Source organism: Melopsittacus undulatus, chromosome Z, assembly GCF_012275295.1.
Source record: "Melopsittacus undulatus isolate bMelUnd1 chromosome Z, bMelUnd1.mat.Z, whole genome shotgun sequence".
In the NCBI taxonomy this organism is placed as follows: domain Eukaryota; kingdom Metazoa; phylum Chordata; class Aves; order Psittaciformes; family Psittaculidae; genus Melopsittacus; species Melopsittacus undulatus.
Window position 1 is genome coordinate 88,381,494 of NC_047557.1, and position 26,513 is coordinate 88,408,006.

General features: G+C 39.2%; 2 protein-coding genes across 2 annotated transcripts; both read right to left on the minus strand.

Moving 5' to 3' along the window:
- Nucleotides 1-230: 230 nt before the first annotated feature.
- On the minus strand, nucleotides 231-17,916 carry HEATR3 (HEAT repeat containing 3). The gene is made up of 15 exons (XM_034072912.1): nucleotides 17,756-17,916; nucleotides 16,089-16,261; nucleotides 15,216-15,303; nucleotides 14,154-14,266; nucleotides 12,260-12,369; nucleotides 11,434-11,574; nucleotides 10,439-10,719; nucleotides 9,651-9,741; nucleotides 6,430-6,584; nucleotides 5,392-5,474; nucleotides 4,999-5,132; nucleotides 2,526-2,614; nucleotides 1,601-1,744; nucleotides 1,323-1,499; nucleotides 231-424 (listed from the first exon to the last, which is right to left on the minus strand). Exons 1-15 carry the CDS (start codon nucleotides 17,873-17,875, stop codon nucleotides 287-289), a joined length of 2,037 nt encoding a protein of 678 aa, XP_033928803.1. The 5' UTR covers nucleotides 17,876-17,916; the 3' UTR covers nucleotides 231-286.
- Nucleotides 17,917-19,280: 1,364 nt separating this feature from the next.
- On the minus strand, nucleotides 19,281-26,504 carry CNEP1R1 (CTD nuclear envelope phosphatase 1 regulatory subunit 1). The gene is made up of 6 exons (XM_005152209.2): nucleotides 26,435-26,504; nucleotides 24,012-24,083; nucleotides 21,677-21,750; nucleotides 21,238-21,347; nucleotides 21,050-21,104; nucleotides 19,281-20,537 (listed from the first exon to the last, which is right to left on the minus strand). Exons 1-6 carry the CDS (start codon nucleotides 26,457-26,459, stop codon nucleotides 20,496-20,498), a joined length of 378 nt encoding a protein of 125 aa, XP_005152266.1. The 5' UTR covers nucleotides 26,460-26,504; the 3' UTR covers nucleotides 19,281-20,495.
- Between the last annotated feature and the right edge of the window lie 9 nt (nucleotides 26,505-26,513).

Here is a 26,513-nt window from a genome sequence, read left to right on the forward strand (position 1 = left end):
GAATCATAGAATTATAGTTTTCCACCAGGACATTTGTAAACAAGGACAGTGGTGCTATGCACCGACCTCAAGAATGCAAGAGCACATTCTCATCACTGCCAACACTTAAATCTCAAAGTACGCTGTTTTTTTACACTGATGTGACTTTCATGTTGCATCAAGCCAGAAGCATAAGAATATTAAATGTAAAAAATTGCACTATTAACATGAAAACTTCTCTGCTTGATAAATTTTAGAAGTTCAAAACGATTTTATTTTTGGAAAATGTTATTCAATAAGAGAAACCTTAAAGTTCTTCGTTGTTGCAAGTTGGACTTTTCCCTAGTGTCTCCTGATATGCAATGAATCTTCTCAAGTTCATCTTCACATTGTCAAGAACACACAGCTGATCTGTACTATATTTTCCTTTGCCCTCTTTTCGCATCTGCAAAACCAAGAAACGCATACTTTATTAATGGAGAAGTTTCTCCTACTATATCACCCAAAGTTCTGTATAGTTCTTCTATAGACATGTTACCGATGCCTCTTGAGAACTCCAATATGTTCACATGTGCAAATGCATAGGTAGCACTTATTTCTGCAGGTCAATTGACATTATACATCTCTGCTTAAAACTACACCATTGTTGGCATGCTATTTCATAATCTGAAACATAGAGTTAGTTTCTGTAGTTTTTTTAATGAAAGGCCTTGCATGTAACTAACCAAACAACAGTAGCACTGTCAGTTATGTATTTGTGTGTCCAGTGTTTAGCTTTAAGATTATGAAAGTCATTCCTTAGGCTTCATCTGACTAAAGAAACAACGTATCAAAGGTCAATGTCTATTTAAGACAAGGATGTACTTACAATTATAGCTTAGAATTTTGGCCTTGTGATTCATGAAAACACAGAATACTTGATTTTAATTAACCACCATCAGAACAAAAATGCCCCCTAGCAGCTACAGCAACTTATAACCAAAACATGTAACTTCAGAAGGGACTTCTCTCCCACCAATTAAGCTGTTCTCCTCCAGGGACATCTGCAAGATTTTTTTTACAAGGGTTTCAGAACAATACAGTAATTTGGACATCAGTAAAGCTGATGGTGTAATGCAGATGTTGCAATGCAGATGTTGTGCTGCTACTTTGATAGTTCCAAGCACTTCAAGATAAGTGTATTTGCTTTCTTCTAAAGAGGAGTATCAGGAATTCAATTATGTGGGGTTGTTTGGTTGTTTTGTTGGTTTTTTTTATATTCATCTTGTAAAGCCATACATTCCTGCTTAAAGCTTCAACCTACACTGTGTTGAGACCCTGAGCTGGCTGCATTTGATGCTTACCCTCATTTTGAACACTGGCTGAAATTCTTTCAGTGCTGGAAGCAACCTGATCTCTACCGCCGCCTTTTCTGCTTCTTTACCATCTGCAAATACATCAAACAATGCATCCAAGGCCTCCCCTGCTACCACAAGAGAAGATTCCTTCATAGCAACCTCAAGAAGAAATTTTCCAATCACCTGAAATATGAAAGAAAAAACTGTTTTTCCAGCAATGCTTAAGAGAATTGAAAGAAGTATCAAAACTGATTTAGGCTTGCACTGCCAATATTGCTTTTTACCTTTAGTGTTTCAGCTGTTTCTTGTCCTTTTGCCAGGATGCTGCCAGAAATTCCAAGGATGCTCACTATATTCACTTTAACACTGGCATTGCTGCTGTCCATACCAGCTTCACATAAAGACAATAGCTGCTCAGGAGTCATACACTGCTTAGCAAGGGGAGGAAGAAAAAAAAAATAAAAAAAGAAGAGAGGCGTGTTTACATTTCCATGGAATTTTCAAATACGATATTTTAGATCATTTGCAGAGTCCTGTATTATCAAAACGTGAATTCTGGAAATGTAATTAGCAAGAACACAGTTAAACTCTCCCTTTCAGGTTCTTAAGGTGTTTCTTCCAGAACAACCAAGGCTGTTATGAAGCTGAAGGAAAAAGTTCTGAGCCTAAAGGGATTTTCACAGATTTACCCAGCTCAATACCTATTTCTCCAAGTCATTACAACTTACAGAATTCATTTTTCAGTTTACAGCCAGGAAGGACCCACAGAACATCTAGTATTACATCTTGTGTAATAAAGTATTATGCTTCATTCCTATATTTAGTTCATTAATTCATGTCCAACCAAGATTTTAGAAAGACAACCAGATTCAACGGGATGACTCAGGAAACAAAGAATCCACTTTTCTAGGTGCTAATTTACTAAATGCTTGCCATTATGTCCATCTTCTAAAGAGAGCACCTGCGGCTCATTCCTATTCTGGTTTTGAAATACCCTTCTTCTGTTTACATGTTAAGGAAGAGATACATAAAAAAAATACTCCTGTAAGGCCTATAAAAAATATGAAGAGTGAATGCTATTACATCTGTTCTTCCAGTGTTCACACTTGCTAAAATTTAGAACTTCAAATGTTCTTGTTTCAAAAACTTTCCAGCACCATCTCACATGATTTTGTGCCTACGAGAGCATTTGAGTTTGAAAGCCTTTACCTGGGAGATGTTCTTTGATGCCATTGTTTGTAAGAGAGCTCTCAAAGCACTAGTTATGGCTTCTAGGAATTCTGTGTCTGTAGGGAGTTCTGTCAAAAAATTGAACCCAGAGACAAAAGTTAAACAGTAAGATGAAGGACACAAGAAGCAAAGAAATATAAATTCCTTAATTGTCCCTGTAGGTAGTACCGAAAACAGGAAGAGCTAGATTTTCAGAGACTCCTCTCTGTAGGTTATAACCACTGTGATTTGTTTAAATTCAGTATTAATTGCATCTGGAGGTCAGATCACAGTTGGTCCTCATTTTCAGGTATATCCTGAAATGTGACCTAACATACAGCACAAACCACTGTCATCAGAACAGAGGTTTGTAAACTGGTTATCACATGTAAGCCATCAAACTAGAATTAAGAAAGCTACAGAAGCTGACTATGTATTTTAATGCCTTTCTTCTGTTTCCTAAGCAGGCCTTTTAGGCACCCAGAACACTGGAGTCCTGCCAATTCATATAAAGGGCATGTTTTCTGGTGGTTTAATAACCTTTCAGAAATGTATGACTCATACACTGCATATTTCTTTTTTAACTACAAATTCATCAATGCCAGCCATCACCTTCAATACATGTTCTGCATTTCTTGAAGCTTTTTCTTTCTCCCCAGTGTGTTTTTATTTTCTGGATCACTCCAGATGCAGAACCTCTTGATGATTTCACATGTCTCCTCCCTTCCCATATATGCAACTAGATCTTTATGCCTCTTTTTCACCCTGTAAACCACAGCATTTCTTCTAACCACATGTTGGTATGCTATCAACTCTATCTGGCAGTTTCCATTAGATAGCATTTAACTACAAAAATAATATTATGCTAACAAAAAGGCACCTGGGCCATTAAACTAATTTATTGGCACCCTTTGTCTTAAGGTAGCCACTTCTCCAGTTTCATCTAAGAACTGACTTATTGTGAAGCATAACAGACTGTGAAATCTTGGAAGTTCCCCTCTTTTAGCATAAGACAAATATTTCAGGTGAACTTCTTTGTATGTGTCTTCGTATTTATTTTCATTTCCTGTATTTTATTTTTTCAAGCACTATGTACTCAGTAATAATGTTCTTACAGACTGGTCACATGGTTTTAATGACATTGGGGAAAAAAAAAAGAAAGCATGTTTTGCAGGCAGATAGATTTTCAGGCATTAATGCAGTATCATAGTATGTATACTATGACAAAACAGAACTACATACACCTCATTTGTGGCTACAAATGAAGATACCTGAAGGAAGGAGAGAAAACTGAGCTTCTCAAGCTTGTAAAACTTGTGCATATGCTAGACTACAACAGAACTGTCTTAGGAAAAATGTTTTCTGACAATTTTTAGAATTGAGCCATCATCACTGACCTTAGAACAAAAAACAGGTTATCAGAGTAGCCTGCATGGAGCAGTCTGCCAGGGAACTGGATCATCGCTTCAAACCAGGGTTTGGGGTTTTTTGCCTTTTTTTTTTGAATCACAGTTCAACTTCTCTAGCACCAGTAACAAAGATCATAGCATAAATGGTCCAACAGTATTATTGGAATGATGCTGATCTCATGTAGATTACAGGAGGCAGCTGGAAATGCCAACTGTCTACACTGTCTTGATAGGGGACTATATGATGATGTACGGGGAAACCATCACAGTGTCCCTATGAAATAACATGCCTTTGAAGAACTACAGTGGATGTATTCTAGTATTTACCAGGACATATCTGATGTTCAAAAATAGTATTTTTAGGAAAACTAAATTTATTGCCTTCTGCACTGAACTCAAGCCACCACTGTAACAGGAAGTTGAGCAGCTTCATTATTTAGTAATAAAAACTTTGCACACTTTCTTATTAAAAATGAATTTCCAGTAAAGCTCTGCAATCATATGCATAAAGCACATCCTAGAGACAAAGCAGCTGCTCTATTTCCTACTGTCATAAGCATGTACATTCTAGAGATTTTTGCAACAACCTCCAATGCCATAATTTCTTAAGATTAAAAAAAAAACCAACAAAACAGTGAAAGACTGCTAGTTTCCCCTCCCCCCCCCCCCCGCCTATTTAGGCTAGTTAGCACACTTAAGAAGAAAACATCCCATCTTTTTCATGGCTTGTCTGATTGATGAAAACCTGCTAATATGAGCAAGCAAACAGTTCGGGTCTCACAGGAAGGCACAATTCATCCACTAACAGCAACTTGCTGCATGCAAACAGATGTAGAGCAAATTCTTGCATTAGAAGCCTACTTGCTCAGGATGCAATTTGGAAATAAGAAAAGTCTTATCAGGATACACTGTTTTGTCAGCAGTCTTCTGACCTTCAGTATGCTTACTTTGAAATGCTGGAGGGATAAACTTACTAATAAAATGGCGTTAGAACAATGTACATGGCTGCCTCATATGTGTAAGTTTAAAGGGGGTCAGCAAGCCCCCTTTACTGAGCATCTTACCAATTTTAGCAAAGACTAGCTGCAAGAGATGCTGTGCAATGGACTGAAGTGAAGCTCCTCCAAGACAATCCACGTCTGACACTAACAAAATGTTCTGAAGACATGTTAAAGCTCTACACTGCACTGCATTGAGTCTGAAACAAACAAACAAAACATACACTTAGCAGATCCCTTTGAAGAGATGTCAAAACACAAAGAAACATCCTCAATTAAATAAGCCTTCGATATGGTATGTAATTTACAGAAAGATTTGTATCTCTCCATACAAAATCATGTACCAGATCCGCCATTGTTTACACCTTATAAGTAACTCAAAGATAGACAATCCTTCTGAGAGTACTAAAACAACTGAATATACATGAAAAATAGTAAGAGAAACAATAAAATTCCTACTTTTTAATTAATGGTTTCCAGGATGGATTGTGCATACAGATGTCTAGAGCAACACTGTTTGGAAAAGCAGTTTTTTCAAGAATCTGGGGAGGGGAAAAAAAGAAAGGCTTAGCAATACAGCCTTAGCTTAATGTAAAACAGATACTTCAAACTACATACTTCAAAGCTCCCCAGGTAGCAAGTGTCTCACCTTGCCAGAATCTTTCTCAGTCACTCAAATGGTACAATTGTACACTGGGTTTGGCACAGATTGTTTTAAGTATCCAACTGTAAAAGGTGATTTTCTAGGCCTCTGATAATCCTTTTTACTTCAATCTTTTTTTGTACAGATTTCACTACAGAATTTTCAGATAACCACAAGTCTAAAACATCAGCCATGAAACTTAAGACTGCTTTCAAAAAGCCTTGAATGTTTTTATCTCACACACTGATGACCTGGGTCAGAATTCTAGCATAATAACTGATGCAACTGATGATCTTCATCTTTACAACTCCAAAGATTGAGTAAAACTCTGAAACAAGAACATCTGAATTCTTGTCAGTGTCAAAAATTGTATTTCAGATACTATGTATGAAACGGGGAAGAACTTGCACTTATTCAGTGCTGACTGTCCCACTCATGTAACATAAACCTCTTTTAGCTAACATGGTAATCTGACAGTCATGCTTCTGCTGAAAGTTTCCTTTCTTTTAGCAAGTAATCTTTTTGACAACCAAATCAATTTTCTATTCTAGAAATGCCAAACTGAAAGCAACACCACCCCTACCCCCCCCAAAAAAAAGAACCCCAGACAATCAAAAATACTCCCAAACACAATTTCTGAAACACATGCACCCTCTATTCCCACTTACATGAAGAAATTATTTATGACAAGACAGCTCATGTATTGATGCTCCACCTCTAGACCAAAAAAGTGAAGTTAAACTGGTTTTTAAAAATACTCCTTTTCTACAGATGGATTTTGATCATTTCCTAACCTGGGATACAAATCAGGCAGAAGGAAAAGGCTGTACCATGTGTTAGAAACAAGACAATACCTTCTTTGGAATGAGATTGTTCATAAACGCTGAGTTAACCTCATCGGAGAGGCATAGAGGTGACATTAGCAGCCCACTCCCATCATTGTACAAGTTTTCCATAAAGTCACTTTCATCACTGCTGGAGAGTTCTTCCCATTCATCATCAGAGGGATCTGAGAAAAGATGACAGACTTGTAATAGCACTCCCACAACAGGTATCCTACTTCTCACTTGTACCTCTTGGTTAGGTTCTTCACCTGTTGGCCAGGAGTCTTTAAGTTCTTGGGCTTTGCTGAGATCCATGCAAACTAACTGCCATTAATCCACAGTTCTAAATATTATACTATTTTTGTTAAAATTGTTTTATCTTTTAAAAATATTTATTTTATATTTACTCATGCAGCAAGCATGTTTACATGAGAGGTTCTTCATACAGAGGTACTTCATTCTCTTGTATTAACTATGCTGCACTTAAAGAAAAGGTATAGAAGAAACATTCCATAAGACATTTACTAAGACTTTAACTCGGATTGTACCATTTAACTTTCTGAGGTATATTCAAGCATGCAAATACACCAGTTTAGCTTAACTTGTTTACTAACTGAAATAGGTTTTAGGCAACTGTTTTCTCTGGCAATACTGAAGCCACAGACAGATGTCCTTTGAGCTGTAACTGAGTGGGATGAAGATGTTACTGTCTCCACAGCAAGGCCAGTTGAAAAAGGAAATGATGACAGCAAAACAAGCCAAAGCAAGCCAGATCACCACTGTTACCCCTTTCAGACAACCTATTTTAAGTAAAATAAACCTGAGCTAGGTTTGTACTTACGTAATTTGTTATACTAACAGATCTGCCAGGGCTGACGTGGTGACAGGAGTTAAGGCCAATCACCAATAGGCACAGCTACTGTAAAAGTGAATAATCTGTCATGGCTAAAAGCAGACCTGGCTTGGCAAGCACAAGCTAAGTCCATCATTTATATTTAAATTGATAAATCTACATGCATAGGGTTTACACTGATTTATCTAAAGTTGTTTTAAACCTAGTTAAATTTTAACTGGTGTGACACCGGTGTTTACACAAGTCCAAGTCTACAGGTCGGACAGATCCTCCTCATTGACAGGTGAAAACTCTGCCTGTGTACATAGGTCAGCACATTCAACTATGGAAAAAACATCGTATTCCCCCCAAAGTGACTTTTTCTGGCAACACAGATGCGCATGAGATCTAGGTCCTGTAGTAACTGCAATAACAGCCATATACACTCTCGGTGGTAAAGATAAATTCATTCACTTAAAGCAAGAAAGGTCTGACGGAAGGCATTTCACCTGCACTACACAGCAGCTTAAAAGTATTTGAAGGTGATAACTGTTGTTTATCCAACACAAAGTAACTCATCAGGCTGTAACACTCTGATCACACAGACATCATCTTTTGCCTCTGGAAATAGCTAATTAATTCTACAGTTACGATAAGCTGTAAAAGAGCCAACAGCTTTTGCATGAGAAAACAGTTGTCTTTTGTGCTTTACCAACACACAGCAGCAACAAGCGTAAGAGCAAAGCGGACATCCCTCTTTCAGTCAGTCTTTTGCCTCTTACAAAGAAATTCCATCTGCATCTTTTCGAAACAAAGCAAAACTTTTCTTTGAAAACTAAATGAGAACTATATGAACTGACCGCAGAATTCAGCAACAACAAAGACAACAGTCATCATACGTTCACAGTGGATGACCAGGGCAGAGCAGGAACTGGGCTCTAGAACATTAGCCCACAACCAAGACTAGATTTTTTGCAACTTTCTTGGAAATACAGAAGCATTTCCAATGACAATCCCATCCTAACTAGCGCAGGTAGGGTAACCTACAACTACAGACTGGAGAGCAACACTGGCATCTTCTGGCTTCCTTCTCATGTCCCTGTTCAGGGAAGAGCACTCTGCTTCTTCCAAACACTGGCCAGTGCTCAGTAGAACACATCTCTTGCAAGCCTGGTTATTCCCCTCAATTCTGTGGCAAGCTGAGTGTTTCTATAAACTCAGCATAATGGCTACAGCTATTTTAGTCCTCAAATAACTCGAAAATTAAATGAGCAGCTGCCTCTGGATTCCTCTTAATTTCTACAAACTACATTTCTGTCTGCCCATGAATGGGTAAAGCACTGTGGTGAAATACAACACAATCAACCTTACATTACACGGAGTGAATGGCACAATATGCAGTTTACCCACAAGAGATTTTCCAATTAAAGGGGAGAGCTTATGAATTACAGCTCATTAGATGAGATATGCAGTTATGAAAGAATTTTCATATACTAAGTGCAGAAATTCCTTATGCTGTAAGAGGAAAAAAAACAAATCACCACGGGGAATATCTGCATATTACTGTGGGTTTTATTAGAATCTGAATGATTTACTCAGAAAATTCTCTCCTATGCAATTACTTTTGCATCAGACTTACAAACTGTAGCAGCAATTAACGTTTTCAGGTTTTGGAGGGATTTTTGAGGTGCAATTTCTGTTTGGTGGTTCTTTTATTATTTTTTTTTTTACAAAATTCGGAAATCACTTATTTGTTTTCATGAGGATTAGGAGAAAAGCTATAAAACACAGTATCAGAGTTCATAGCAGATACAGAATATCTAATTGTTACTCCCCCACAAATAACAGCTTGCCTTTCTCCTCAGAAAAAAAGCTCTTAAAGGTGGTACTCTGAACAGTCTAAATCTGCATTGCTGCCAGACCTGCATGCAATGTCTCTCTTCCTTAAAAAGATACTTATAGTATCTTTTTGATACTACAAGAAGTTTGATACTTACAATATCAAACCAACAAGATTTATCTGCTTAAAAAAATATTGATGCCCTCATTCTGCAGTAACATTCACACCCATATTATATCAAATGAACTCTCAGACCACACTTGAAATGAACAAAGAATATGCTGTAATACTTTTCTGGAAATGCTTCTTCATCACAAGTGCTTTCTTGTTTGTTCTTAAATGACGGCACATGTAGTTCTATTTTGAATGTAGTTTTCATTTCAAAGAAATAGGTAAGCAACAGAAAATACATGAGAAAAACCCACACAATCCGATCTGTCTCCAGTGTGGGTGTCAGGGAAAGTAAGTCTGTGTGCATCTGCCCATAGAAGCTAAGATTACCAAACAGCAAACTAAACATGACCTATTCCAGAAATGAAATGAACTACAACACTTGTAATGAAAGAGATTCCTACAAACCTTCACTGCAGCACATATTAACAATGATTTCCAGAGCAGTTTGCTGAGCCATCAGTAAAGCTGTAACTTCTTTCAGTTCCCGTTGATCAGGCTAAAAGGTAAAAACACGAACCAAATTTAATTTTGTAAAACAACATTTCAGTGCAATTTAAAGTACCCAAACTGACAGCTGAAAATTCAATCCTGCTGTTTCCTCTTCTCATTCTACAGAAAAATGTGAAAAAACAAAACCACTGGCAAAACCAAGAGGCATTATCTATCATCTTTCTGTTGAACACTTCAGACCAAATTTTGCTATCAAGAAATGCCACCTGCACTAAAGCCATCACAGAGAAGATTATCTAGTATTAGCTAAATCCTGAACAGAAACATGTAATTCTGTTATTCTTTTCATGTACATCATAGTGAATCCATTTGTTAACCTCCCGACCATCTCCACTGGTGACTGAATGGTTACAATCAATAAACATCTCACTTGCTACATACAGAAATCAGAACTTCCTCCAGTGGCTACAAGTAGAAGCCTAAGGTAAATATATACCTTCCACTATAGGAAACAAATGAAAACATGCTTTTCTAATGTACTGTGTAACTTGATCACACTGGAACAAGTTGCGCTGGAATTCTCCACGCTTGCCTTTGAAGTTTTAGCTACATTAGTCAAGCTATTTGGGAGCTGAGACTAGTAACACTCATAGATAGTTTACTCTAGCTAAGACTCCCTCAAGACCAGTCAGATGCCTAGCCAAACACACTAGGCTGTCCAAAAGCCAGGCAGATGCACTTACTGGAAGGAAATCAGAAATGTCATTTTCTCCCTTTTTGACTTTTGGTATTTCTTCCAAGTCATAACCTTCACTCAAAACACAGTTTTCTGTAACATCACTCATGTTTTCCTCGGTTTCTCTCTCCACAGCAAGTTTTAACCTGTTTTTCTCAGCTTCTTTCATACGAATAATTGTTTCGCCAGCATCTATTGCTAATGATTCTGAAAAAATCTTCAGGATTGCATTAATCATGCTTCCCAGGCTGCCTGGTGGAATTGTACCCTTGATATTCCAGACAATGCCTAAATGTGAGATAGTTGAAATATAAAAATTAGTAAAATACTCAATTCCCAACTCTGAAATATTTATGTATTTTCTAAGGACACAGCCACAATATCCAGTGCTTATACTTCAATATGAATTTTCAAGTGTTTTCTTTAAAGGCTTGTATTTTTTTCTGTTTAACGTTTCATGTACTTAACCTTTAAAAACAACGTTAGGCCCAAATCTTAAGTAGATTTCAGCATGTAAGTATATGCAGAGTATCTACATGGAGCCACCTTGGTGCCACATTTAGATATGATAATAAATCCACATGAAATAACCATTTTCAGAATTAATTTATTACATTCCAATATAAAAAATCACCATGGTTGAGCATTTGAGGTAGAAAAAAGAATGAAAGATAGAGAACTTTAAATAAAAATCCACTCCTATTAAGTTCAAAACAATTCCTATACTACTTGTTTTGACTCATTTAACTGTTAAAAAACAAATGAACAGTTAAAATGCATTATCATGCTGAATTCAGAATCTAGCATTTAAGACCATTTAAAAAATGGTTGTATATACCTGATCACTACAAAACACAAGCCCAAAAGGCAGAAATAACCTCAAGAACCATCTATACAGGCTATGACCAACAGTGGACTATAGCTTAGAATACTAAGCCTTTTGTCCTTCCCACCCTCCTTTAGCTGCCAGCACAAAGCAGTGAATGCCCTTGAGCATCCTACCTGCTGTGAGTGTTCTCAGAAGGATGTGCTTCATTGTGCTCTCTGGACACAACATCACTGTTTCCAATACTTGTTGTGAAGAAGCATTAAACGAAGAAAGAAGATCTGGATTATCTTCTGTCACTGCCTGCAAGCAGTTTGCTGCAGCAAACAACAAAGATAATTAATAAACCCAACAGCAGTTTTCACTCTCCTAATGAGAAAACATTTTCTGGCAAGCTGGAGTAATGAAACACAGAGACAGGAAAAAATACTTCATACAGTATCATGTTGTAATGGTATGACACTGTCTTTCACAAACTGTGTTTTAGATTAAAGACATTCTATGGCAAACCTGTACATAAAACAGGTGAGGCAGTACCACATTAGACATGGGACTAGCTGTGCAAGCACATACAGCTGTAAAACCACTATAAGATTATAATAGCAATAACACTAATAAAACCACATTGCAAGTGATAGAAATTGTTTAGGTATTTTTAGATGGACTATGTCCTTTGCTCTACAAAAACCTATTAGACTTTTCACTACCAAACCCAGCTAACAAATTTAAAAACACAGCCTCTATCTAGAGCTTTCTTTCCACAATTTTTTTCACTCCCATGTAACCACCAATAAGCCATTCTTCTCTGGACTGAAAACAAGCACAACAGTTGTGTACTTCTGGTTGATATGCTGTTCACAAAGTCTTATATTCAGTGTAAATTTAAGTAACTACAGTTTAAGTAATGCTAAGGCAGGTACATTATAAAATGGATGTGACAGTGCTACATTTATATAGTAGAAAGAAAAAAAATCTTTAAATCCTTATCTTTTTACCACTTACCTGCTGAAATAGCCAGATCCACATTTGTAGAAAATTTTTTCATGTAACGTAACACAGCTTCCAGACATCCTTCCTTGTTGAATATGTGTACTGCGGTACTGCTGCATTCACTAATGCATAAGAAAGATAAATAAAACACTTTTCCCAAGAAAAAAAAAATCCTATAACAATGTTTTATGTAACATGTACTTGCTATTCTCACATTCTAAAAATCCACCTAAGGATTACGCATGAGTTCAAAAGCTATTCTTAATTACTGTGGTTACGATCAACTCCATAGAAAATGGAGAAAGCAAAGCAGCAATAACCTCGGCACCTTTGAGGAAAGTTGGCTTCTGCAGTCTGCTTCCTCACGCACAGTATTCAGGATTTTATTTGGGAGCCCAAGTACAGTGTGCTGCAGACAGAGCCAGCCAGAAGGTGAAAGGCAGCTTACAGTTGCGGTCTACAGGCCAGCCCAGGGCTTTCTCCATCCATCGAAGGCTTCATCCACAAAAGCACTGACAACAGAGCAGGCTGTTGCATCCAGTGTCAATATTCACTTATTACAGGAAATGACTGCTCTTAACATTCCAAAATGGATGCTAAATCAATGCTAAATGTGGCATTTACTTTAATTATCTAACACTGTGATTTGTGTTGCTCCAAATTCTCACAGCTATTCCCATTTTTAAACTAATTACCAATAAAAGACAAATTCAAACTAAAAAGCACATGGGACCTAACTAGCTACAAGGGTCTTCAAAATGCATTGAATACATTGTCTCTGCATCAATGCCAGCCCAAATTTGATCAGTACCAAACTCAGCAATGAAGTCAGCAGTTCATGGTAATTGCAAAAAAAGTTCAAAATACAGAAGTGATTTATAGCACACTTAATGATTATAGTTCCTGTTCCAAAGCACTTATGTCTGCAAAAGCAATTAAAAAAAGAACACAAAATGTTGCTGAGTAAGTTACAAAGGGTCATGTATTCTGTGCAAGGTGCTGAGCAAGCAGTTTCTGTACTGTTCTAGATTCCAAACACCCCCCCCCAAAAAAAAAACCAATGTATAAATAAGACCTCAAGCCAGCAGCCATACCATAAAGACAGACACAGCTGCAGCTGCATTGCAATACTGTACAGTAAAATTCTGTACAGACCAAAGAGTATAATGCCATAAAGCTGTAACAAAACAAGGAGAACTTTTAGAACTGCTATGTAGCACTTCAACACTTATAGCCATTTCTGTATTAACAGTGTTGCCATTTTTCTTCCTTCATTTGGTGTTTTCAATGTAAACTACTAAGTGAACTATCCACATTCTTTCTCAATTAAGCAGATTTGTAGCAGTGTCTCAGGCACTAAGGGATAGTTTGTCCAAACATGTAATATTAATTTTATGGATGACCTGCAGAGGGAGGAAGTAGTACAAAACCTTCTCATACTCCCAGAGTACTAGAACCCAATAATCAGCATTTAATTTCCTCTATTTCCCATATCGTAATAAGGATCTACAGCAACTGCATGGAAGACCCCACAACCCAAAAACTGTACAGGAGATTCACAGAACACAATCCGGAATCAGTGTCAGAATTTGGGATGAACAACCACTGGGGAAGGGAAAGAATGCCACTCCTAAAAATAATGACCAACTTTGTGCACTTTTAGAATCCTTCATCTAGAAAAGTAACTTACAGTAGAAGATAAAACTGTATTTCTGATCAGATGAGGGTTTGCCATTTGTTAAGGAGGACATGCATAGGAGCAACACAGTCAGAAACCAGAATCAGCAACTGAATACTTCCTCACATGCAAGGACAATAATTTCATTTCTGCTTCCATTACCACACTCTTTTTAAGGAACAATTTAATTTAGCTCTTTCCAAAAGCCAGTGTTTACACAGTACTTACCATACATTCCACAGCAAATTAATAGCCTCGTTGGCTATGTCTTCAGTATAGTTTTTGTCCATCTCTATGCGTTTCTCTGGAGAGAGCTGGTTAGCATCCAGTCCAGTGCTGCACTACAACCAAACAAGAGAACCACGGTTAGGCAATAAACAAATCAAGAAGCAAAACCTTGAAATATTAGCAGCAGAGTGAATGGAGAGATCTCTCTTGAGTGTTTGACAGAAAATCAGACTAGTTTCCTATTCTGCATGAAAACTGAGCCACAACAGAACTGAATCATTTGTAAATTTTCTTTTGTTGTAGAAAGACTCTGTCAGTACTTGCTTTGCATTCAATAATCTTCAGAATGATTTTTTTATAAAGACTTAGCAATTTTAGAACCTGAAATGCTGTTTCTTGCTAATACAGACTGTAAGCAATTTTCAGCAGTTCTTTCTAATCACAAAAATTAATTCAGCTAAACATCTTGCTGTGCTTTACAATAATGCTATTACTCAAAATGTAAAATGGGGAAGAAACATACAGAAAATAATGATACTGTTCAAGGCTGCTCATACACAGACAGCAGGTGACAGTATTCAATGCAATTTCCAACCTGCACTGCAACACCTCGATAAAACAAAGAATATGTAATCAGTACAGATATTCTACAACAGCAGTAACTACCCAACTGTAAATCCAAGATTTTAGTAGATAAAACTGCTTGCCAAAATACCCTCACTAGAACAACGTTGCAACATAAATGTTGGATCTGGATCTTCACTGACAAAAAAAGATTTGTCTTCAATGATGTTCCAGACCCAAAATCACCCCACCAATTATGCAAAAATCATCCTGGACAGCCAACCTTAACGCAAACCCAAGGCAGCAGGTCAAGAGACAAAATCGAGTGGTTTGAAATCTCTGGAATACTTTTTGTCCTATTAAACCTACTGAAAAATTAATTTAAAAGATCTCTCAAATATCCTATTGTGAGAATACCTACAAAAATTCAACTATTTTTGAAAATGGGATAACTCAATTACTAGATCAGTTTTAAAGTTGGAATAAAAACAAACACACCTCTTTCAGGAGTGCAACAAGGGGTGTCATGATGTCTTTTGACACCATGTCATCACAGACTTCAAATCCCCCGCAGGCACTCAGATTTCTGGAAAAAAAAAACCACAGAAAAACATGCTTTGATAAGGTACAATACTTTGCAGGAATATTAAAAACACCATGTATTCAGTATTCTCTAAAGGTTATGGTACTTTTTGTTTTATCAATCTGCTTAATCAGTAACTTTAATTTTCTACCTTCTTAGCATAAAAGAGTAACTTTGGTATTAGGTAAAAAAATTACTTTCACTTACTTGTTTAGCACAACCATAAAAACTATCTGCACTAACACATGACTTCTGTCAGATACTACTCAAGATACAACATGAATGTTAACAGGTATTAGCATTAAATTTTAGTACAAATAAAGCAAGCTGCAGGTTTGACTGCAGAATAGCAGCTGAAAATTATGCTGTTCAATATTTACAAGTTTCTAAAAACACAGCTCTGTGCATTTGCTAACTAACCCACCACTTATACAGGGCTACCAAGACACAAAATGCCATACTAGCAGCATTCAGCTTCTCTGTATTTCTTCATTTCACTATCAATTTTTTTTTCTAACATAAGGATGGAAAGCAAAACATTCCACTAGGAGTAGATAAAATTGTAACAACTAATCTAAACTCTGCTCCTGCCAATAAAATTTCATGACAGCCTACTGGAGCAAGAAAAGCTGCTCCCTCAGGGATTTCAACTGACACAGGTATATTTACTCAAAATAGAGTTAAAGCAAGAGAGGCTGGCATTCAAATTCACAGGTTTTAACAGGAAATCCCGTCTCTTTTCCATGCCAGGAGTACTTAGTTCTAAACAAATACTAGCAACTGCTTACCGGAGGGCACCTGCAGCCGTTTCACGAACAGCTAAACTGTAATCCATCAACAATGGTCCTAAACAACGGACCACATCTCTCTGCAGGAAGGCTGGGATTGCCTGCTGCTCCTGCAACAGCTTGGAAATACTGGCACAGGCATACTCTCTCACTTCAGCACTTGGATGCTGCACCTGGGGAGACACAAACAGGGCCAATTAGGGGAAAGGGAAAAGGTAGCTGGAAGTTTTTATTGAGTGAAAAGATGGATCTGCCTTTTGATTTGCAGGCCCAGGACTATAGCTCCTCTTTTACTGCTCCAGAATAGAATCAAGAGCTTCTAACTTCCATGGAAGTTTATGTATCTCTCCCTGGATTACGTGTGTAGAACCAGACAAATGCTATTACGGGCGTTTATCAAGAGAGCTGCAATTCAGACACAGACTTGACACTAGCTGTCCCTGGTGAGACATCACAGCTACTTTCAATTACCATGTTTAAAAAATTTAAAAAAGGAAAAAAATTGAAAGAAAAATACCATTGAGGAAATATGACACATTATGCCACCTTACACAGAAACTGAAAAATAAAAAAATACAAACAAAGCATGACAGCCTTTAGACTAAAAACATCTGGCCCAAGTCAAGGAGCAAGCATTCTCTACATTCACAACACTGTCTTGTGTTGTGAGAGGTTCAGGTAGATGCAAGAATCGCAAACCATAAAAATAAAAGAATGTCAGAAGTGCCTGTCCTGGGAGGTCATGGAGCTTGTAAAAAACCCAACAGAAAAGACAAACATCTGCTGAAGAGCAGACTGGAAAAGAGTGGTACCTCACAACCTGCCTCACTGACACGGAGGTCTCTGCGCTCATCATCACCTGTGCATTTATGTAATTTTTTCACTCTCCCTCTCTCTTCTTTTCTTTATAAGATTAAATAAGCTAGTCCAGCAGAATAATTAAGCAGTGGTCTGCTCAATGAGTTCATTTAGGTGAAGTAAACACAGGATATTTAATTCCTTAAAGGAAAATAGACTTTTACTGTAGATTCTAATGTCACATGAGCAGAAGGAGGTTTAAACTAGTTTTTATCTGTAGCACTTAAAACAAAACCAGGAATGTGGCGAACACGTGGCCAAACCCAATCTCTTCAGCATTTTCTGTGAGTTATTTCTCACCTGTGGATCTTGGACTTATCGCCTTGGCTACCATAGGAGCATTCTCCAGATGGGCAGACTGAACCCAAGCACTGCAAGAACTCCTTCAAAGCCTCTGCTGGGACGAGGAGCTAGGAGTAGCCTCACTAAACCAGTCAGGAAAGCGAGTCAGAGTGCCGAGCCCGGAGGCAGCAGCTGCCGGCCAGCCGGGAGCAGGCCGCGGCCGCCGCCCCTCCTTGCTGAGCCGCTTCGGGCGCAGCCGTAAAGCCAGAGACGCGACGCGGCAGCAGAGAACAAGCCGCACAGCTCCCTCCCGTGCCCGAGAGCAGACAGGCCGCACCGCTTCCAGGTCCTCGACACCGCTAAGAAAGCTTGAGACCTGTCTCCACTCCGCACCGAGGGCGGAGGAGCACAGCCCCCGCCAGCCACGCAGCCCCATCGGGTCGGGCCCCGGCTGTCGGTACCCCTGTCCCAAGCAGGGGTCGCGCCGAGCTCGCCCTGCCGGCGGCCGCCCCGAATCTTGCCCGCACCTTCTCCAGCAGCTCCGAGGCCGGCTCCTCGTCCGGGTCGTCCTCCTCATCGCACCGCTGCTCCAGGCCGGTAGGAGACAAGGGCATCTGCCGGAACCGCCTCCCCCGGCTCTTCCCCATGGCTTTCTGTCCTCCACGCGCCTCAGCGCCGGCGCACCCACGTGCAGACCCCGCGCAGGCGCAGCTCAGCCCCGCGCAGGCGCAGCCCGGCGGCCCGCCTACAGCCGGGAGATGCCCGGTTATAGATAGGGCCACGGGGCTATGGTGCTTCTGGCTTCGGCCAGAGCCCGAGGAAGCGCCGCTTCTAGAAAAGCCCTACAGCAGTTCTATAACCTTGGCACTGAAAGCATGCTTCTGGCTTTCTGAGTTTTAAGCAGGAGTTGTCAAAAAAGTTACTGCATGGATAACTGGCCTGTAGTGGTCAAGCGTTCATAGCAACTTCGCTTTTTGATCCTTCGATATCGGCTCTTCCTATCATTGTGATGCAGAATTCACCAAGCGTTTGATTGTTCACCCACTAATAGGGAACGTGAGCTAGGTTTAGACCGTCATGAGACAGGTTAGTTTTACCGTACTGATGATGTGTTGTTGCAATAGTAATCCTGCTCAGTGCAAGAGGAACCACAGGTTCAGACCCCTGGTGCATGGGCTTGGCTGAGGAGTCACTGGCGCGAGGGTACCACCTGCGGGCTTATGACCAAATGCCTCTAAGTCAGAACCCTGCCTAGACACAGAGATACTCCTAGGAGAAGGAAAACACTTCAAACCCAGGCAGATGGAGCTCATCTAGCCTTGTAAGGCCTTCCATCTTAGAGAAGGACACTAACTAAACGACCTGAGGATGTTGCTGTCACTGTCCAAGCTCGCTAGGCCCTGTCAGACAGACCTCACGTGTAAAGGGTGAGGCCAGTTCTGCGCACACTGCACCTCACCTAAAAATCCACTGCACAGGCCTGAAGGGTTTACTCACATTTGGAAAGCCCTGTAGCGACAGACAAGGAACAAAATGGCAGGCAATAAGGTGCAATGGAAGCCACAGACCCAACCCTGCATGCAGGCAGTTCAGGACATTGGTCACTCAAGACTGATCCAGGAAATGACAGCCTTGTTCAGAAACACCCTTAATGGCCAAGCAGCCTATCCCACATTGCCTTTTCAGTCCTCATTGCGCCTGTAGTAAGCGTGGGTAAAGCCCTTCCCAAATCTCCATTCGTGATGCCAAACCCTAAAGAGCATCCACATATGTGCTCAGGGCCATGATGTCTACTCCGCACACTTCCCCAGGTCAAAGACTCTGAACAAAGTAAATGTTGAATAAATCATTTTCTCTGAGAGCACTTGAGAGGCAGGATTGACCTGGACAGTGGAAAAGTGGATGGACTTTCTTTCTGGTGTTGTATACTGCATATCGTACACTGAATACAAGAAATGCTGGTCCAGTATGAAAGTCACAGACTTCAGCTGCAAACTCCCGAAGCTCTTCTACATTCAAGATCTGCATTTGCACAGTACAAAAAAAACCCAGCTATTTATACAAAGAATTTATTTTATACACATTGACCTACAAAATATACAGCAGTTAAAAATAATAGATGGGCACAAGGGAAAAATTACAGCAGAAATTCTGAATGTCTCAACTGACATGGTTACATCATAGGCTGCCTTTAGAAGCCAGTCTAGCTTGTAGTAGGCATTACTAAGTTGCAATAGCTTTGCAGTTTTAGTCAATTAGAAGAGTTTGAAACCATTAAAAAGGCACCTTGAACAAACTAAAACTCTTTACAATTTAGCTATTCAAAAGTTGCACTTTATGCACACGACATCCACGTCTTGCTTTTAACACTCAATAATAAAACTTGTTATTTTATTGTGGCACTCTATTTTCTCCACCAAATCTGAAGTTGTACATTTTTCAACACTAGTTTCATATCGAACTATTGTTGCATAAAAATCCTCTCAGAATGGTCACATGGACTTCAGATACAGTACAGATAAAGTCAGGAAGGTACAAGCATATTTAAATTACTAAAATCTGAAAAGATCAGTGTTGTGAACTAGATCACACCATTAACTATGTATGATCACAACAGAAGTGGCTGGTGCACTATATATACATATATATATATATACAGATTGACAAATATGATCATTTGATGCAGCTGCAGTTCTTAAACAGTGAGATCAGTTTTCTCCAGGACAGACAGTCTTTCTGCAAGCCTTTAACCGGTTCCAAAAAGAATGACCAGGAGACAAGGACAGCTGTAATGAGTAAGTGTGCTAATAAAACATCATGGGAATGGTAAGTGTTCCTATCAATACTGTTCATGAGAACACAAAAATCCATACAGCATTTATTACTTCTTTTCCTGAACATTGGCATCCATCTGCTATTTACAATAGCTTACAAAGACACGTAACACACACGAGGTTTGATTTTCAAGTTCAACTTCATAGCCGATCAACATACTTCACCTGTATGTTCTCTTCTAGCTGAAGTAAAAAAAGTGACACTAATACTGAAAAGGAGGTAATCAGAAGTGGCAAAAGCACTGATAATGTGATAACAAAGAATCTGGATAAGTGTTCAAGAAATAATATTGCACACTTTCACTGTCACCTGTGTAAGACTTTCACTCGCAGGCAGCAACAACCAGTCCCGTTTGGTTTTTGTTGTCACACTACCTTAAAAAGGTCATTTTTGGTTTCCATGGCAGTGGAAAAAACTGAAGGAAGACAGCCCTTATTGAACATGAGGCCTAGGTTTCAAAATTAATTTTCCAGTCTGCAAGACAGAAAAAAAAAGTTTAGACCCTGAAAGTTGAGCCCAAGCTCAATTTCACAGGCTAAGTTTAGAATGACACATGGAACAATACTAATTATTCTACATTCCAGTTTTGCAGATACACAGAATTTGTTAACGTGTATTAATAAAATCACAGAATGGTTGGGGTTGGAAGGGACCTTAAAGCTCCTCCACTTCTATTTCCCTGCCATGGGCAGGGACACCTTCCACTAGACCAAGCTGCTTCAAGCCCTGTCCAGCCTAGCTGTGAACACTGCCAGGGATGGGGCAGCCACAGCTTCTCTGGGCAACCCTGTGCCAGGGCCTCACCACCCTTATAGTAAGGAATTTCTTCCTAACATCTAATCCAAATTTGCCCTCTTAAAACCATTCCCCCTTGTCCTCACTACATGCCTTTGTGGCAAGTGCTGTTCAGAAAAAAACACCTGTGTGCCTTCTCCAATTATTCGCATTTTTTCCAAAACAAGGTTTAGGCAATGACTAACACTTACATCATCACAGGACATGTTATATTCTGCCAAAACAGTTCGACATCGGGCTGCTATACTGTGTGGATTGTGTCAAGAAAAGCAGCTAACACAGGTACACAGAGCAAGTAAAAACCAAAAAAGCAGTATGAGGCTTCAATAACAGCAGTAACTGCAACACCTTTAATCTGACAAACACAATTGAAGGATACATTGATGGTGCCACCACTCTTTTATGTATTCCAGCAAAGAATAAGCCTATTAGGGTAATACAACTAATTGTGAAAAATGGATGATTCCAAAGTGATGTGAAAAATGACACCTAGGAAAGAAATCAAATTAGTTCCACTTCATACTTCTAAAACATACAAAAAGTTGCTGCCTAGTTCACTTAATTAAAAAAACAAAACAAAACCATATTGCTCCTAGCTGTTTCTGAGTACTTGTGAACCATTCTTTAGATAAGCATTCAAGATACACATATTGGTAGGCATTATTGTCCCAGGACATATTCCAGAACAATTCTGGACAGCTCAAGAGCTTAACTGAGAATTATCTCCCAGTTTCACAGAAGAACCACCTGTAGCCTTTAAGTTTTCAATAATATACCTGACTGCCACATGCTACATTTGGGATTAGCCTGATTCTTACCTTTTGTGTCTCTGGGTCTATTAACCAGTTCCAGGCACCAGTCGCTGTGCAGACCGACACCACTATCAGAATCACTGAAAAAGAACAAGAGTCATAAATAGTATACCTCCTATCAAGTATTTCTTTTTCATCAACAGCTCTTACACTTTTCTTTCTTCTCCCTCTTCTGGGGGAGAATAAGTTTCTAGTTGGAAGGTAGAAATGAAAACAGGCAAAGAAACTTTACATGAAACCATAAAGATTCTGTACCAGTTTTGCAGACAGGACAAGTAGGTACCAAAATATAAATTCTGTGAAGTAAAAACATCCAAATGATTTGGAGAAACAAAAGTTTCTAAAATAACACCATTAGCAAATATATGAGTTGAAAGACTGGAGTTAAGAGCTGTACCAAATTGTCAGTATGCTCTTTGAGCTTATGCAGTCTGGGCAATGGAAATGAATCACCATTACATTGCAGAGCAGTATTAAAGCATCTATCCCATTAGCTCTTCTACATCACAACAGCCTGAGGCATTAGCAACAGCAGTTCAATGGCATATCTGAGTTGTGTTATACTGCCCACCACAATCAACACAATTACAAGCAAGAAAGCCAACATAGTGAAAAAAGATAAACACAAAATTCAAACAGGAGTCAGAAAGCATGATAGCATTAGCACATGAAAATTAACAAAAACCTGTACACATACAGAATACCTTAGGAAGAATAATCAATTCACTGTAAATGGATAATGCTAGATACGTACTAGAGTAACACAAGATACTAGACTGATTTTGAGAAACTACAAAAGGCTGGGGGACAGGGGTTCATGGAAAAAGAAAACAGTACAAATACAAAGGTAGAGAAAGCTCCTATTGTATTGTACAGCCATGAAGCCTTGCAGGTTTCATGGGGCATTTGGGAGTTCTGAGTTTTTCCTGTGGAGCCTGAAATTCTGATGCAAATAAAGTCTTCTATGGGGTGAGAGGGGAAGAAAGCAAAAAGCAGCACAAAAAACCCTAAAGAGCCAGAGTTACCAGCCTTTGTGGTCATTGGGAAGAACCTGAAAACAAACCCCAGATATTCACAAAATACTACTTCTAGGTTCGTAAGACTGCTGTAGTTTACTACTAGGTTACATATTCCTTCTGCATATTAGAAAATCAGAAACAAAGTTAAAAAGTAACGCTAACAAGTTATGCTTTCAAAACAAAAAGTTGGAAAAAATATGTCAAAAGCATACAGCTGCTTCTCTATATACTTTTTTCCTAGGATAATAGGAAAAGTTAACACAGAGTTAAATCCCTAATTGTAATGAAAGTAAAACATCCCTATTTTATGTGAATTACAAAACTAGGAAAACAAGCAGTAGGTAAAAAAATTAGCTAGTGAAAACAATTACTAGTTATGCAAACTTAATTTAAATATGCTTATAAGCTCCCAATATTTTTTCACTTTGTTTTTTAATTATATCTGACAGTAAATGGCAATTCTGGAAGCCAAATGCATTCCCAAAGTAGGTGCACACAAGTTGGGCAGACCTACCTAGAAATATCTGCTTGCCTCCCAGCTGCTCTGAAACAATGGGGTTGAGGGGTGTGTTGGGGTTTGGTTCACTGTGTTTTGGGGTGGATATTTTGTCTGTTTTGCTTTTTAAGTACTCATTCCTCCAGTTCCTTCATTTGAAATTGAACTCTCAGGAAAAAAAGATGCTATTTTATACATTCTAAAAAAAAAATGTCTGCATTTTTTGAGTATGGAAACTTTGGTAGAATCTCACAACAAAAAAAGCAATCTGTTTTCACCCTGGACTACTGATCCCAAAGTTGGCAGTATATCTGTGGTATTTCTTGCCTTGCTCCCGCCTTCAAACTCCTGTTAGAACAGAGATGAGGACACATTCTGCCCTTATGGCATACTGTTGTAACTTTTTCACCTTCATTTTAGAGAGGAACAGAAGGACTATTTCACTCAATCATATTTAGTTCAAGTAACTACAGTGACTGTCCGTGAAATCTGAATTTTCAAAACAGCAACAAAACCCCGCAAAACAACAAACCTCCAAAACTACAATAACTTACTGTCCCAGCTACTTCAAGAATAATTCAGTCTTGAGCCAGTTAAATCTTGACTTCATTTTTCTAACATGGGCTAAAGTATTAGTTTGTTATCTTGACATGGTCGTTGTCTATGATTATTTTGTTGCAGAGTGTTTGAATGTATGCCACAGAAATTTTTAAAGAGTTTAAGCACAGAGTTTTGTTTGGGCAAACATAAATCAAAGGTACACACTGGTAAATCTAAAATGCTTTAAAGAGAGAATCCTATTTATTCCTTTGAACATCAAACTTACTTCTCCAACGTCCTGTAGCTGGTTGCAAACATGCAATATATTCAGTAAGTCTTCTTTCAAAAGCTTTGAGATCTGGGAAGGATATATATGAAGCATAATTAGATCTCCATTTATTTAGTAAAATTTTAATGAAAGCCATAAAAGGAATTCCCTTTTCACCTGTCCACACCCATTTCTTAAACAGGCAGAGAAAACCAATGCAATGGTCACTTACATGCAATTAAAGCACAGTCAAGTTAGCTTTGTATATTTAGATGAAAAGTACAATGATGGAGTTATACCAAATGCAAGAAACATTCCCACTTACAGAAAACAAAATAGTAGAGAAATCAGAGTATTTTAAATATCTTTAAAAATACTAAGAATTAGAGTCAGAATAGCTTAAGGAGCCCTTCCACACAGGAAAGAAAAAAAAGTATCACAGTTTGGAGTATTAAGTCCATCAGGAAACCATTAAGTCCTATTATCTATATAATCATAATTAAAAAAAGATCACCCTTTGCTAGCTGTTCAGGGGATTATTTGTGGCAGCATGGCTTGATGACTTTTGTTTTATAAATTTTTAATGCCATGATATATATACACAAGCTATGTCAAAACCCACAGCAAACACTAGATCTTATACTTTTGTGAGGTTTTTCCTTTAAATAGATCTTTCTTCATATTACCATTATTCTCCCATGGTCTTTCCACTGAAATTGCTGTTAAATGCCAGGCAGCATTTCAAGTGTATACTCCTAATTTGTTAAAAAACAAACAAACAAACCACCCCCCCCCAAAAAAAAACAACAACAAACAAACAAATCTTAGCTACCTAATGTTTCTCTACAAGGAGCTGTTTCATCTGAAGCCTGTGTTGGATTTCTCTTCAACAAGGTCAGTATCTGACAACACTCCAGTTAAAGGAAGAATTTTACCTGCAGTTAGGTTTTTCTTAGCGCAAGTTTAACTTTCAGCTAAAGTGTTTCAATCAGCATCACTCTGGAAATACTTCCTTCAACTTGCAAATATTGCTAAATTATTTACCATGATAAAGTAATTGAAGACTAAGATTAGAAGAAATATTTCTCTTATGATCGTTACTAACACAGTTTTTGAAACTGTAAATTTACTCCTAAGTGGTTCGAAGGTGAATTCAGCAGGGAAGATTACACCATTTTGATTCCAGCCACAGAACAGTTAACTAGTCTTAATTACTGCAAACAGCCCGGTAGTTATGGCCTGTCCTCCACCTCCCTTCTGGGAAAGCTAAGCCACTGCCAGCAATTAAAGCTAATTAACTGTTCCCTGACTAGCACAAACCCCTACAACCAGTCACTGAAGTGAAAGGGGGAATATAAGGCATCACGTGAAAATCTGCTATTTGAGACACAGCAGCCTGTGGGCATAAAATCAAGCTATTGATAACAAAGCTCTCCAGAAAACGCTTGTATAATGTAAACGGCATTAGAAAGAAAAAGCAAAGCAAAAAAAACCAACAGAAAAAAAAACCAAAAAACACCCCCCCCCAAAAAAAAAACAAAGCACGGAAAAAAAAAACAAACCAACAAAATTCACCAAACTTTCAAAACACAGGCACTTAGATTTTCATCTTATTTTTGTCTATACATGCTCTAAAGATTTCTGCATTTATCACTTTGACAGCTAGCAGCTGTAACTAGCAAGGCACAGTTCTTTGAGCCCTACAGCTTGTACAGACACAGCAGCAAAGCCATGACAACACCAGACTATCATTTTTTGTTGACATGTCTACCTCTAGTATCTGCTGGAAAACACCTGCTAAGGCTGAGACACTGATGCGTTTCTAAAATTTCTACCAGACTTATTTCTAGACACTAAAAACTCCTTTCACGTTTCTGACATCCTGTAAAATGTAATTTCAACGAACTTGTAACCCAAACCACTAACGTCCTCAGACAACTGCAGGCTACTCGAGGTCACGCTCTTCAAATGCAAGAGGAGCCCTAGCAAATGCCTGGTGTGCTAAGTGGGGCTCAGGGCTGTAAATAATCTATTTCACGCGAGCGGAGAAACAGCTACCGCAGCACAGGAGAACTTTAACACGCGAAAGTGGAGAAATCTCGTTGACAAAGGACACGGGAGCCCAAACACAGAGCCCCTCAGCACAGGCCTTTCCCGCGGGCGGCCACAGTGCAGCGGCAACCCGTCTCCGAGCCCTGGCGTGCGGCCCCACAGACCCCACCCCAGCTCGCCCGTCTGGGCCGAAAAGTGCCGGCCTCCGGAGCGCAGTGCAGAGGCAGCCGAGGCCTCCTGCTGCTGTTTCGCTTCCCGCAGGTTAGCGCCGCAACGAGGCCCGCTCCGGAGAAATGAAGCGGCACGCTCGGGCCGTGCATGCGCGAAGCCGGAGGCTCCCAGCACAGCTGACCAGTAGCTGCGGGCCCGCTCCCTGCCGCTGCACTCACCCTCAGCCTGGTCGAGCGAGTTCATGGCGGGCACCGGCAGGCAACCGTAACCCCCACCGCCCCGCAGCCCCCGCTGTAC

What these genes read in the sequence shown, in the direction of transcription:
- HEATR3 (XM_034072912.1), bottom strand. Translation starts at nt 17,875, where the DNA reads ATGGGGAAGAGCCGGGGGAGGCGGTTCCGGCAGATGCCCTTGTCTCCT. An exon ending in TCTGAGAACACTCACAGCAG is followed by an intron (nt 10,720 to 11,433) that starts GTAGGATGCTCA and finishes TCTCACATTTAG; the next exon opens with GCATTGTCTGGAATATCAAG. An exon ending in ACATTTCTGATTTCCTTCCA is followed by an intron (nt 9,742 to 10,438) that starts GTAAGTGCATCT and finishes TTTACCTTTTAG; the next exon opens with CCTGATCAACGGGAACTGAA.
- CNEP1R1 (XM_005152209.2), bottom strand. Translation starts at nt 26,459, where the DNA reads ATGAACTCGCTCGACCAGGCTGAGG. An exon ending in AGCTACAGGACGTTGGAGAA is followed by an intron (nt 21,751 to 24,011) that starts GTAAGTTTGATG and finishes GTTCTTTTTCAG; the next exon opens with TGATTCTGATAGTGGTGTCG. An exon ending in AGAGTGGTGGCACCATCAAT is followed by an intron (nt 21,105 to 21,237) that starts GTATCCTTCAAT and finishes CAATCCACACAG; the next exon opens with TATAGCAGCCCGATGTCGAA.